The sequence below is a fragment of the Octodon degus genome, unplaced genomic scaffold (genome assembly GCF_000260255.1).
Source record: "Octodon degus isolate 3935 unplaced genomic scaffold, OctDeg1.0 scaffold00017, whole genome shotgun sequence".
NCBI classification, from domain to species: Eukaryota; Metazoa; Chordata; class Mammalia; order Rodentia; family Octodontidae; genus Octodon; species Octodon degus.
Genome location: NW_004524593.1, coordinates 16,376,342 through 16,390,652, shown reverse-complemented (window position 1 = coordinate 16,390,652; position 14,311 = coordinate 16,376,342). Strand labels below are relative to the sequence as shown.

Here is a 14,311-nt window from a genome sequence, read left to right as displayed (position 1 = left end):
CTGAAGTTGTTTTTCAAAAATATAATAGTGCCAGGATTTAGCTCCGTGGCACAGCTCAAGATCCTGAGTTTGATTGCTGGTTCCAAAAAAAGAATATAGAAAAGGAATATAATAGTAAATGTTCTAAAGTGACAAGACATCCAAGGTCAGTTCAGAAGTTTAATAAAATTATTATGGATCCAGTTTCTTCCTACCTTCCCTCCTCAGTTTTGGAAATGCTTCCCTTCTGTTCTCAAAGCTGGTTGGTTTGGTGCAGGATAACCATTATGACCACTCTCTGACAAAGGACCTAACGCATGGCCACCACTGGCTTATGCGCCTTTCCCGTCCTCCCTCCCTGCCTGGTCATGGCTCCACATTCCCTGAAGAAAACAGCTGCCCAGAAGGAGCTGCTGCCTGGACTGAAGAGGGTGGTCCCGGGTGGCCTTGCCTAGTGACCTAGGCCCCATGGGCCCATGTTGGCTACCAAGGAATCCTGGTGGGAGGACCCAGTAAAGAGGGAGGAGGATGAGGAAGAGGCAGAGCAGTTTGTCCTGGGGGAGTTGTCAGGAATTAATGATGCAACTTTCTCTCAAAATGTGAAAATAAAGGCAAGATTTTGGGGATCGACACCGACAGGCCCATTACGCAGTTGGGCAGCTACCTCTGTGCTGCAGATCCTCTTGGAGCCTGCGTTACATTTGAAGACTATGTTGAACATGTGGATACAGAAGGCAACAGTAAAACAATGCTGAAATATAAATGCCACACTGTGAAGAAACTCAGCACGACCAGAACTCGCCTGACAGAGAAGGAAGGAGAAAGCACAGGAGTAGAAAGGCGGCAAAGGAAAGAATGATTTCTCCTGCAGAACCAACATGATTTGTAGCTGTCTACATGAAGATGAAGTTGTAGCTCCAGCCTCAGAAAAAAGGTCTGAAGGTGGAAGAGCAAGAGACTAACATGCGAGACAGTTCCAACCTCATCTGCGAACAGGAGAAAGCTCTGTGAGCGGCGGCTTCTGATCCTCCACTTAGCATCCCTTCTTCTGAGATGGAAGGTCTCACTCTGTAGGCCACGCTGGGCTTGAACCTGCTGCGTTGTCCAGGCTGGCCTTGACTTCATAATGCTCCTGCCCCAACCTCCTGAATACAATTACAATTTTAAAACAGGAATAGTGGCCCACACTTATAATCCCAGCTGTTGGAAGGCTGAAGCAGGAGTTCAAGATTATCTGGGCAACCTAGTGAGACGTCATCTCCAAAAAAGGGGGTGTAGGGGTGTGCTCAGTGCTACAGCACTGCTGAGTTTGCTCCCTGGGATTACAAAACAATACAGCTCATAGCACATTTTCCTTAGCAATGAAAAACTGCCTTAATCCCTAAGAGAAGAAAATGTCCCCCATCATGTTCAAAGTGGAATTTTGAAAGGAACCTGAAGGGCTTATAATTTTTAGCAGACTGAATCCTCTTCCTTTTGACAGGTAAAATGCAACCAGGTTTGGGTGGGGACCTCAAGACAGAAGCTTAACCTGTTTATGTCTCTTCTTGAGACTTCCCAGGATTACTTAATATCAAATGAGATAAGGCATTTGAAGCTGCAGGTATTTGGTTTGGCAAAAGTGGCATTTTTCCACACTACCCTCCTATCATTGAGATATCCTAGAGAAGGGAATGTCCACAGTCATGTTACTCACCTGCCAATCTGGATTCTGGCAATGGAGGCTGGTGGGAAATTTGTGGGCTGAAACAAAATCTGAAGGTGAACTTAAGGAATCTTGATGTAAATACACCAGTGTTGCCCAGAGCTGTCCTCTCCTGCAGCACAGAGCCATAAAGGTATACTGAGCAACATTCTACTAAATGCAAAATCATAAGGACACTCAGGTATTAACTAACTGGCCAATTTCATCACTATGAGAACTCTGACAGGTATTAGCACACCCACTTTTCCCAATCAGCTAACCTGAGCACAAAGAAGAAGCAATCTGCTCAAGGTCAAAAGGAAACTTGGGCATTCCAATAACCAACTTTCGCTTGTAATGTCATATTACAAACTTTTACAGTCGAAGCCTTACAAATCTTCACACTTGCTCATTTTCCAAAAGACTCTTTAAAAGACTATCTAATGGCGCTGGTGAGATGGCTCAGTGGTCTAAAGCACCTACTTAGAACAGGCTTAGCAAAGCACAGGGACCATGGTTCAATCCCCCAGCACCACATGCCAGCCAACCCCGCCCCCTGGTGGGCTGAGCTGGCCACACACACACACACACACACACACACACACAAATAAAATTTTTAAAAAATAAAATAAAATAAAAGACTATTTAATGATGCTTAGGCATTTTTAGTAGTCACACTTTCTTTAGGTTGAAATGTATAGGTGGTCCCTTTTTATGTTTTGAAATATACAAGTAACACAACTTAGGGAGGATTATCCCAGACACAAGCATGTCTCTGTTGCGCATAGAAAGTGCGATGGCTGCTTCCATCAACTGCAGTATGGACAGGACCAGAATTATCTTAGGACAACCCGCTTCCAGAGGGACAAAGGGCAGGCAGGAGCAGACTCCACATTTATGAAGTTGAGGTCAAACGTCACTTCTGCCACTTCCCGGACAAACACTTCAACCTCTGAGCTGAAACAAAATCTGAAGGTGAACTTTAGGAATCTTGATGTAAATAACAATGAAGAGAATCCATCTCAGTAGACAATCTCAGCAGACATCTCAGTAGACAACGAAGAGAATCCTCACTTTGCACTTTATAATTACTGAGCCAGATCTCCCCAGACCTAGGAGTCAGAAGTTCTACCACGTATGTATAAAATGGAGATTCTGATGTGCATCTTGCAAAGGTATGAAAGCACCTTATGAAGTGGGTGTGACTTCCTACCCAGGGCTCAGTGGTTCCACTACAGCTCTAATGAACAGAGGCACCAGTGACACTGGTGCAGGGGGAAGACACAAGCCTTAGATCCTCAGGCTTTTTTAAAAGATCTTTATTTGGTATAGGGTCTCGCTACGCCACTCAGACTCATAGTGATCCTCCTGTTCAGCCTCCCCAGCGCTGGGATTACAGGCATGCACCACCACACCCAGTTTCAGTGGCCAGCATGGTACACCCAGAGTTCCAGGGCCAGCACGGGATGCAGTGCCCGGAACTGAACCCAGGTCCTTATGCTTGACAGGCAGGTGCTTAACCACTGAGCTATATCTCCAGCCCCTCAAGCTTTTCTGATGGGAATGGCTAAGTTCTTCTGCAATCCCTTCATGCAAAGGGAAGGCAGCCTATGTGAACAGAAGCTGAGGAGAGCACAGGTCAGCTACTGTGACAGTTACAAATTCCAGGCACTTGGGAGAAACCACTGCATCATCCTCTTTACACACAAAGGAGTGAAAACCACACTATCGATCAACCCAATTTTCAACTGGTGCAACAAACTTATGACTTGAAAAAACTGATCGTGCCTTGGCTCCCATTTAAATCTCTCCCATGATGCACTGCCATAACCCAGAGGATTTTGGGAGAACTCAGAAATTCTAAAATAACTATCAATGTTCTGAGGGACCTGAGGCTGGTTAGGAGCCCTTCACAGAATCAAACCATTAAGGAGATGGAGAAGGTGTCCCCTCCTAGAGTTATGGAAAGGACTCCGACGTCTTTCCAGATTTAAACATATCTGACAATTTGAAAGTTCCAGTAAAACAAATAAATTGAGGTCAAGTGAGATAAGTCATATCTCAACGATGTGCAGGGAGGTAGGAAAAAGTGAAAATTTAACTCTTAACAAACCAAGATGGATTTAAATGTCTTTATTGCCTTCTCAGTGAAGATGCAGTCAGCTCTGACAACTAGCAGTAACACAAAGCGGCTGCTCTACAGACTATCCAACGTCGAAGTACCATGTTGACCAAGCCCTTGATACACAGATGGGAGCTGGACTCCCTGACCCCCGGACTTGGTCTATTTCACCATATGATTTGTCAGCTGGGATCCTGTGACACAATCACTGTAGGAGGTAGCCAAGAGCAGTGGGTGCAGCATTTTTATTTCTCATCTCCTCCTGGGCTCAGCTCATGGTATCCCAAGTACTGCATGCTGGAGAAAGACAATAATTAATGGCCCACTTATTTTGAAAATAAGATTTTGGACAATATCCTGCAATTATAAAAATGAAGTCTTGGCCACTAGGTAGGTGCTTTTACAGGCATCTAAGAGTTTCAGGGAAAGGGCTAATGATAACCCTTGAAATGGTGGTTCTATCTAGTTGTTGATTTCAGGTGAGGTCCTCCAGAGAAGACTTCCAGGCTCACATTTAAACCAGCCAAAGCCACCCAGCCCCTCTCCTAGGGCAGTTGCACATACTGTAGTACAATGCTAACTTCCCCACCCCAGACTTCCGGTCTGCCATTTTTGACCAAGCTATCAAGCAGCATGCGCTGACCCTGAGCATGCTCAGGAATGTGCCCACGTGTGGCTGCGACAGCATCTCCTAGAGGCACATGCAGGAGCTTCCCCAGTTGCAGATCCTTCCTTGCTTTGTTCAGGCAGAGGCACTGCCTTGAGGATGAGCCCCGCTACTCTCCCTAGGGTATTCCCACCAGATACCTCTCTTATCTCCTGGCTGGGTTCTAGAGTTGTTACACGCCAAGGTCAATCCATTGCGTCCAGGGACAGAAAACACAAAAGTGAGTTATGTCACACCGAGGAAAACATGAAGATCCCTCCAAGTACCCAAGGAACTGCCCAGCCAGTCAGAGAGTAGACCCTCCCAGCTGCTGACCTGTCCCTGGTAATGTCCTTTCTGGGCCAGCTCCTTGGGCACATGACAATCTTTAATGATTTTTGATGAGTGTTTGTACTCAACCTCAACCTGGCACAACTGAAGAAACAAGAGGAAAGCAGGGTATCGCTTTCAAGAGCAGAATATTAAGTAGCCTACTGTGCTCGAATGTCATCCAGTGATAGAGGTCTCTCTGCAAAGCATGATTTTAAATTACAAAACAATGTTTATCATGCTTTGAGCATCAATCTTAACTGAAAGCCAGAAACAAATTATGTTTTAGTAACTCATGCCCTGGAAATTTCTTTTACTCTGCTTCAAGGATGCAAAGGCTTGCTCAAGTGTCTTTGAATGTGCTGTGGTGCACAATGCCTGCATACCTTGAAAACGCCATCAATAAACAGAGCTGGGAAGTACCACACACTTGTATGCTGGCTGATGTGATTAAACAAAATACAGTCCTAGGCACGGGTTGGACATGCCTCGCTCCCACATACTCACTATGATCAACATTCTAAATTGTCTTTTAATGTAACTAAATCTATTTACTAAATATATTAATATTGTGTATTCAAATATCTCTGTTATCTGCTACTTCTGTAGGAGGCTGTTGTCATTAGCAAAAAACAGTGCCAACATTTATAATGCCTTTTGTCTTTAGGAATCATTTTTACAAAGAAATAAGTAATTGTTTCTATTAAAAAAAATAAAAGCACCGTATTCTAATGCTACATCATCAGATATGAGCATGCAGTCCAAGAATTATAAGAGTCTTAGCTATACATGGGATGTTCCCCAAAACAGACCACGTACTAGCACACAGAGTATGCTTAAGTAAAATGCAAAAGAACTGAAATTATTCCACGTATATTTATCTGATCATAGTACAATGAAACTGGAAATTATTGACAAAAGAAACAGCAAAAAAATCCATAAACATATGGAAATTAAATAACACCCTCTGAACAATCAATGGGTCACAGACGAAATTAAAGAAGAAATTAAACAATATTCTCAATCAAACAAAAATACAGACAAAACTTCCTGGATATTGTGGGATACAATAAAAGCTGCCGTAAGAGGGAAATTTATAGTGGTAAATACTCACATTAGAAAAACAGAGGGCCCAGGGAGATAGCTCAGTAGAATAAGTGCTTGCCTGGCAAGTGCAGGGTCCAATCCCTGGTACCGCAAAAAAAAAAAAGGAAAAAGTAAAACAGAATGAGCCAAAATAAACAATCTTATACTGTACCTCAAGCTCCTAGACAAAAAGAGCAAGTGAAGCCCAAAGCCCTAAGAAGGCAGGAAATTACAGAAATAAATGCTATGGAAACAAAGAAAACAATACAAAGAATGAATTGAAGAGTTAATTCTTTGAAAGAATAAATAAAATTGACAAACCCCTAGCCAGTCTTATCAAAAAAGAAAAAAACTGACCATAGAATTAGGAATGAAAAGGGTCACTACAGAACTATAACACTTCAGGAACCTATTTCCAAAATCTTTACTCTCATAAGACAGAAAACACTGAAGAAATGGAGAGATTCCTACATGTATATAAACTACCAAAACTGAATCAAGAAGATATAAAAATTCTCAATAACCCAGTATTAGTGAATGAAATTGAAAATGTAATCAAAAACCTACCAATAAAGAAAAGCCCAGGTCCTGATGGACTCACAGTGAATTCTGCAAGAAATTTAGGGATGATTTAATGCCACCTCTTCTCAAATTCTTCAGTGAAAATAAAACAGAAGCAATTCTCCTGAATTCAATCCTAGAAGTAACTATTATTCTGACACCAAAACCAAAGAAAGATCAGCCAAAAAGGAAAACTATAAGCCAGTCTCCCTAATGAACACAGATGCAAAAATCCTCAATAAAATACTAGCAAACACAATGCAGCAAATCATCAAGGAGACTGTACACTATGACCAAGTAGGATTCATCCCAGGAATGCAGGGATGGTTCAATATATGCAAATCAACAAATGTAACACAGTATGTCAACAGAGCCAAAGAACCACATAACCATCTCAATAGATGCAGAAAAGCTTTTGAAAAAGTCCAGTACTCATCTGTGATTTAAAAACCCATAGAAAATCAGAGCAGATGGTCTTTACCTTAACCTGATAAAAGCTATCTCTGACAAACCAACAGCCAACATTATACTAAATGGATAAAAAGTGAAAGCCTTCATTCTAATGTCAGGAGCAAGACAAAGATGCCTACTGTCACCACTCCTGTTCAATATAGTTCTGGAGACATTAGCCAGAGCAATTAGACAGCAGAGAGACAAATAAAAAGAAACAATGACTGGAAAGGAAGGTGAAATTATTTTCAGATGGCAATGATACTCTACATAAAAGATCCCAAAATCTCCACCAAAAGACCTATAGACTTAATTATCAAATTCAGTAGCATAATAGAGGGACGGGGAGATGGCTCAGTAGAATAAGCGCTTCCCTGGCAAGCGCAAGGGCCTGAGTTCAATCCCCACTTCTGACAAAAACATAAAAATTAAAAAAAAAAATTTTTTTAAAGTAGCATAGCAGGATATAAAGTCAACACTCAAAAAGTTAATAGCATTTCTATACACAATGAAAGCACCAAGAAAGAAATTAGGGAAACTACAACTTTCACAATAACACCCCCTAACATAAAATATTTAGGAATCAAATCTCACAAAGGAAGTAAAAGATTTCTACAGTGAAAATTATAGTACTCTAAAAAAAGAGAGAGATCAAAGAGGATATTAGACAATGGAAATATATCCCTTGCTCATGGACAGAAAGAACCAATACTGTGATCATGGCCATACTCACAAACTGTATTACAGAGTCAATGCAATCCCAATTAAAACACCATTAATACACCTTGCAGATCTAGAAAAAACATTCTTAAAATTAAGCTGGAACCAGAAGAGACCTAGAATAGCAAAAGCAATCCTGAGCAACAAAAGAATGGCAGGAGGCATCACAATCCCTGATTTGAAATTATACTACAGATGCACTATGATAAAAATCAGCATGCAAAAAAAACAGACCAGAGGATCAATGGAGCAGATTAGAAGATGTAGATATAACTGCAAACACTCTCAGCCACCTTATCTTTGACAAAGGGGCCAAACATGTTCACTGGAAAAAAGTCAGAGACTCTTTAATAAATAGTAGTGGAAAAAACTACTTTCTACATGACAAAAGCTAAAATTATAGACTCATGACTATCACCATGCACAAAACTACAATCAAAATGCACCAAGGATTTAAGTATTAAAACTAAAACACTAAGTCTTCTGGAGAAGCAAGTAGGTAGAAATCTTAAAAGACATAGGGTAGGCAGAGAGTTCATCAACAAAAATCAAACACAAAAAAAACTTCAAAGAATCAACAACTGGGATTTCATCTTTTGTTTAAGTTTCTGCATGTCAAAAGAAATCACCATCAGAGTAAAAAGAAAACCCATGAACTGGGAAAAAAATTATAGACTCAGGCAAAGGACTTTAATCTACAGCATATAAAAAATGAAAAAAAAGTCACATCTTCAAAATTCAAAAACTCAATCCAAAAATGGGCATCTGAGATGAATAGACACTTCACACATGAATACAGATGGCAAGTAAATATACGAAAAAATGTTCAACATCATTGGTCATTCAAGAGATGCAAATTAAAACAACACTGAGATACCATCTGTCTTAGTTACTCTTCTTTTGAAAGAAGAGACAAATACTCAACATTCACAATGAAGGAAGGAAAGATTTATTTACCTCACAGTTACTGGAGGTTGCAGTCCATATTCAGCTGGATCCAAGGAGGAGCAGAGCATGGCAGAGAGCAACCCTTCATGGCAGCGGCAAAGAGCAAGAGTACAAAAGGAATAGCAGCAGCTCCAGAGCTAACTTCTCTTTCCTCCTTACACTGAAATGCAAATTACCTGCCCCAGGGCAGTTGCTGCAGCCACACCCACAGTAATCAATCACAAACTCGAGAAGCCCCCAAGACTGCATGAGGCTTTGGGGGGACAAGCATACACAAACCATAACACTATCTTATGCCAGAAAGAATGGCTATCATCAAGAAGTCAACCAATAACAAATGCTGGAGGCGCTGTGGGGGATAAAGAAACCCTTTTCCACTGTTGGTGGGAGTAGAGACTGGTACAACCACTATGGAAATCAGTGCGAAGATTCCTCAAAAAGCTACGATTGGAGGTCCCTTTCAAGCCAGCTATTCCTCTCCTGGGTGTTTTTCCAAAAGAACTGAAAACGCCATCCCACAACAGGGATATATGTGCATTCGTATTTTATAGCAGCAGTTTGTCATAGCTAAGTCTTAGAAACAACATAAATGCCCATTAACTGAGGAATAGATTAAAAAAAAAAATGTGGTATTTTTAACCAATGGAGTATTACTCAGCTATAAAAAATAAATAAACTTGAAGCTTTTATATGTAAATGGATGCAACTAGAGACTATATTGGTAAGTGAAATAAATCAGACCTACATGTGCAAACACCGTACTGTCTCACTAGTGTGAGAGCTTCAAAGAGCAAATCAAATCTGAACATATAATAGTGTGACAGGGGAAGAATCTGCTCAATGGGAAGCAAAACCTGGGATGAAGAAAAGGACAAAAGAAAGAAATGAAAAAAATATAATCATGTACATATGCTTTTCGGATAATTGTACTATTGATTTCTGCTTATCTATTGAAAGGAGCAGTTAATGCTTAAATTTTTAAATTTTTCTTTTTAATTTCATATATATGTGTGTGTGTGTACACACACACACACACACACACACACACACATTTTGACCAATTTTGCTAGTTTATTTATCTTGTAACCTAAACAACTAATTTAAAGATAACATTATGCAATACAACAACCACTGTCAAATTTCTATTACTTTATTTAATGAAATTTTGTATCATTTCTAATGTTTGCTTTTTGTGTGTGTGTGTGTTTTTTTTAATCATTTTGTATTCTTTAAAAAACAAATACAACAGTCTTAAGAAGCACACAGCCCAGTGACAGGAAGCATGATGTGCTGCTCCTCTAAGAACTGGAAAACACACGGACACCCTCCCACCCCACACATACATATATGTACACATATGTACAGGTTACATAAGCAACAGTGAAGCAAGAAACACACTGGAAAAGGACAATGTTTTGCTTAGAAACACACAAACATGCAAAGTCCAGCTTCCATACAGTGCTTTTTTGTTGTTTTTTGCAGTACTGGGGATCAAACTCGGGACCTCGTGCTTGCCAGGCAGGCGATCATGCCGCTGAGCTTTCTCCAGGCTCTTGCTTAGAAACACAGAACATGATTTGCTTCATTTCACTCAGCTCAAATAAATTCTCAATTGACAATTCTCTCATGCCTAGCACGGCAACAGGAAAGATCATACAGCATAAGCTCCCGCTTGCCCAGAAGTTGCCGAGTGGAAGAGTAAAATGCACAAAAGCCGCATACAAACAGAACTTGTGGTGCCCGCCATTTAATCATAACACACAACCACAAAACGTTACACAGGACTATTTACAGCACAGTAGTGGCTGCTGTGGGACTGGTTATCAGTGCTTCCAAACTTGTCCCTCTACATGTGGGACACTCATGGGAAAATTTAATGAGCTCATAGGAGCGTCTGCTCCTGAATGCAACAGTGCTCCCTGACAAAGAAAGGTCATCCAGTCACCTCCCAGGGTCCTGCTGAGGCGGGGGTCTCTTCACTGGACCCGACAGTTCTCGCTGTTCACAGGCTCAGGCCTGGCATCGGGGCTCGGGGCCAGCTGGCTGGCCCTGGTTCTGGGGCTGTCCCTCGGGCTGCTGGAGGAGCTCCTCCCAGGAAGGTGGCTGACAGAGGCAGGCTTCGTGGTGGGCTCTGCAAACCCCATGGGGTTCTGTTGAGCGACCTTGACCTGCAACACACACACACACACACACCTCGGTCAGAGGCTGAAAGCCCGGCTCACAACATGGAGACCAAGCAGCAGGCCACCAAGTTCAGGACCTGCACACGAGTTTATTATTTCCTTTCCCGAGAGCAGGCCCCCAACCTAACGGAGGACTTCTGAGGACGTGGCACGCAATCTCTAACATGTCACCAGGTTTCTCTGTCACTTCTGATGGCCAGACTGGCTTTGGAAGCAAGGGAGGCATCTTTAGACCAGAAGTTCAACTCTTCGGGACAAAGTCCCTGTTGTGTATACTGCGCTCCCTCTAATGCCTTCAATACTTCGGTTTGACTACACAGGAAATATTCGCAAAATGCCTCACCAAAAGCTGCTTGGTGCTCTAACTGAAGCCTGGCTTTATGCAAACTGAGTAGAAATGAAAACAGTAACACTTAATCAGGCAGAAGCTACATTTACAATATTTAAAAGACTCAGGGCCTGGCCCTCATACTAAAAAGTATCTTAATGGTACTCTTCACATTGTTTGTTTCCAGTTGGAGTCCATCCAGTCTGGGCTACGTAGTAACTTAGCGAGATTGATACAACAGGTAGCTTTTTACTAAGCTCACAGGTTATGTACTGCCTTAGTTCTAGTATCTGCATATAAGCATTGGGTTATTATTTTAATGTTGAATATATACATTATGTTTTACATAGCTTAATACATGTATGGCATTTGTTACATTGGCAATGGGGCAATGCACTAATGCACTAAGTATACATGATACAGGAAGAGGAGTATGGATGAAGTTTATAAAATGGTACTGTATATGGATACAGCACTGGTGAAGGAGTAGTCGAATGGGAATCACAACTCTGGGTGCAGGCGCGGAGCTAGGAGACCCTTGATGTCATAGGGAGATGCGTGCCCCAGCCTGGTTGACACGACCACAGCAGCACTGACGCTATAAACTCATCATTTTAGTAGCTTTTCCTTCCCTGTGCGGAGGTGGCGCGTGTACAGAGCACACCTCGATTCCTTTTGCTTCCCCTCACGCATTTCCCTCTTGCTTGGTCCTCTTCCCTTTTGCAGAAGATCCATCTTCCTATTTCCTATCACTTTTTCTCTTATTTGGCTCTTTACTTACCTTTGGATTTGTGACATAAGAGAATCTGTGTGATATTTAAGCTTCTGTGTCTGACTTACTTCGTGTGCAGCGCTGGCCCCGCCCCCCTGGGTGCACGGAGCCGGCCACCAAGACTGGGCATGGTGACGCAGGCCTGCAATCCCAGCGCTGGGGAGGCTGAAAACTGGAGGGTCACTACGAGTCCAAGCTGCGTAGAGACCCTGTACCAAATACATAAAAAAAAAAAAAAAAATCCTGAAAAACATAAAATTTGTCCTCAACCACAAAAGCGCTGAATATCTAACCTCTTGCTTTAGAAGAATAACACCTTGTAAATGTGTAAAGCTAAATGATGAAATATGCTTAATAGATGAAGCCAGCATTTTGCCGGATAACTCAGAAAATACTGAATTAAACTGCAAATCACTAGGGCAGGTTTTAAAGACTGCGAACGAGCCACGTAGGCTGGGATCCCTGCCCGCAGCTGCACCCCACCGCTCACGGCTAGCGCCAAGCTGCACAGCCTCCTGGCTGAACACCACACAGCTGCACCGACCACAAACCTGCAGGCAGCCATGGTTAGCACGCTGCACCTGCTAGCTCAGCCACGCACGGAGCAGGCCCCTGCTGTGCAAAGCTTTCTCCCAGATGACAAATTTGGACGCCACATGCAAACCACTTCTACCAGCAATCCCTACTGACAAAGAAAAAATGAGCTACGTGGTGATACGATAAAACGATTCCCTAAGATGCCTGTATAAGCACATATGTTCTGTGGTCACCTCAAGACACCAGTCACAGCTACGGAATGTGTCAGCCTTTTCCTCAGACACGAGGACACAGGTGGTCCACAGACATAATCAACTACCTACATGTTCTGCAACTCAGAAGACAGGTATCTGAGCAGGTAACAGGAAAGGGAGCCGCAGGGCACAAGGGACATGGAGCGCACCGGCTCAGTGCCACGGTTTAAGGGAGCTATGGATACTTCCTTCGCTCTCCAGAAGTATCAGGCCAAAAGGAATGGATACCAGTTTTACAGAGGACTGAGGCAGGCTCCCGGCCACCTGTCTAGAGGTGGCCCTGGGTCTACACCAGCAGCCCAAGCCTGACGCGTGCAAAGCCCCTCAGCGGTGTCCTGTGGTGAGGGCTGCGGTCGGGTTCTGCAGCTTCCGCCTGTAAGGCGCCGGCTGCTTCATGAAGACTTTCCTTATGGTCATGGGAAAGTCAGGGCCCATGCCGCTGCATTCTTCAGTACTCTACAGCTGGCAGGAGCCAAAAGCCAGACCCAAAGGGGAAGTAGGTGGAGAGAGACAAAGAATGAATATTTGAGAGAAGCGGAGAAAAATGTACACCAAATGGAACACCCTAACACAAGCAGAGGAGGCCCCATCTCAAAGGCTGAAAGAAAATCTTAAGACTTTTCTCATCCCTGAACTGATTTCCGTGTAACACTGATTACTGGCCAATGCACTAGTGGGTACAACCTGTATACAACTGTTACACATCAACAAAAGCAAACTAATATGCAAGTGTATTTGTTCTGATGCAACTAATCACCAACGCCTTCGCACCGTGGCACCCAAAACTCTAATGTGGAGTGAGTTTGCTCACCTAAGAGCTATTATATTAACATAGTTACCAGACTTTCCAAAGCTTTTTTTTTTTTCTTTGCTAGTTCCAGGTTATCAGATGGTTTAAAACTCTGACATGTGGGCAAAGTAACATCACATTTTTAAAGGTCCTTGAAGCTAGCCTAGGCATTTCCAACAACATTCCTGTGGTCCCCAATTTGAGAAATTGCCACAGTGGCACTGCAAGGCTGTGAAGGTGAGAACAAGGAGGCTTCAGCCCTGGGTCGTCTTCAGGAGTTTCACTTTCTTCACCTACTTCCAACAATCCTGACTGCAGTTTAAATCTAAAAAGCCCTCCTGGGCTCATAGGAAGGGATTCTGGAACCGCACTTTGGGCATGGTAGAGACAATGTGCTGTCACGAGCCAGTCTGGTTAGAAGAGGTGGGGCACAGTACAAGTGACCCGGAAGGAAGGGATCAGGTCCCTGCCCGGCCCTCCCCTCACTCACTGCCTCTGGTCCCCATGCTACGAGCTGCTCTCCTCTGCCAGGCCCTGTGCCAGCAGGCTGTGCCCCAAATGTAAGCCAAAATCAACCTCTCCTCCCTTAAGTCGTGGGTTTCAGCTATTTGTCCCAATAATAGGAAAAGTGAGTAAGAAAACCACTTTCTGAGAGAGTTTAATACACAAGAGAATAAAATGGGAGAGTTACATAAAACACATGTGTAGCAGACAACAGGCAAGGACACTCGGGCTGAGGACGGCTCCGAGTCACCCCTCTAGGAAATGACACCTTTCCCAGGACCTCAGACCTGGCTTCTTCCGACTGCTGCGTACATGAAGGGCAGCCGCTGATCTGGCTGACGGTATTCAGAAGAAGGGTCATTGCACGGCATTTTCTGGGCTCTCTATAAAGTACACAGAGGCCTCAAAGCTCATGCC

General features: G+C 43.1%; 1 protein-coding gene and 1 pseudogene across 1 annotated transcript in view; one reads left to right on the top strand and one right to left on the bottom strand.

Annotated features, from left to right (window-relative positions):
- The first annotated feature begins 455 nt into the window (after window positions 1-455).
- LOC101568101 lies at window positions 456-990 on the top strand (annotated as a pseudogene).
- A 9,008-nt stretch (window positions 991-9,998) lies between these two features.
- Cenpf (centromere protein F) overlaps window positions 9,999-14,311 on the bottom strand; it is a 44,058-nt gene continuing 39,745 nt past the window's right edge. Inside the window, exon 16 of the mRNA XM_012513726.2 lies at window positions 9,999-10,694. Within this exon, the coding sequence (XP_012369180.1) occupies window positions 10,503-10,694 (192 nt within the window). The 3' untranslated portion in view covers window positions 9,999-10,502. The remainder of the gene's footprint in view (window positions 10,695-14,311) is intronic.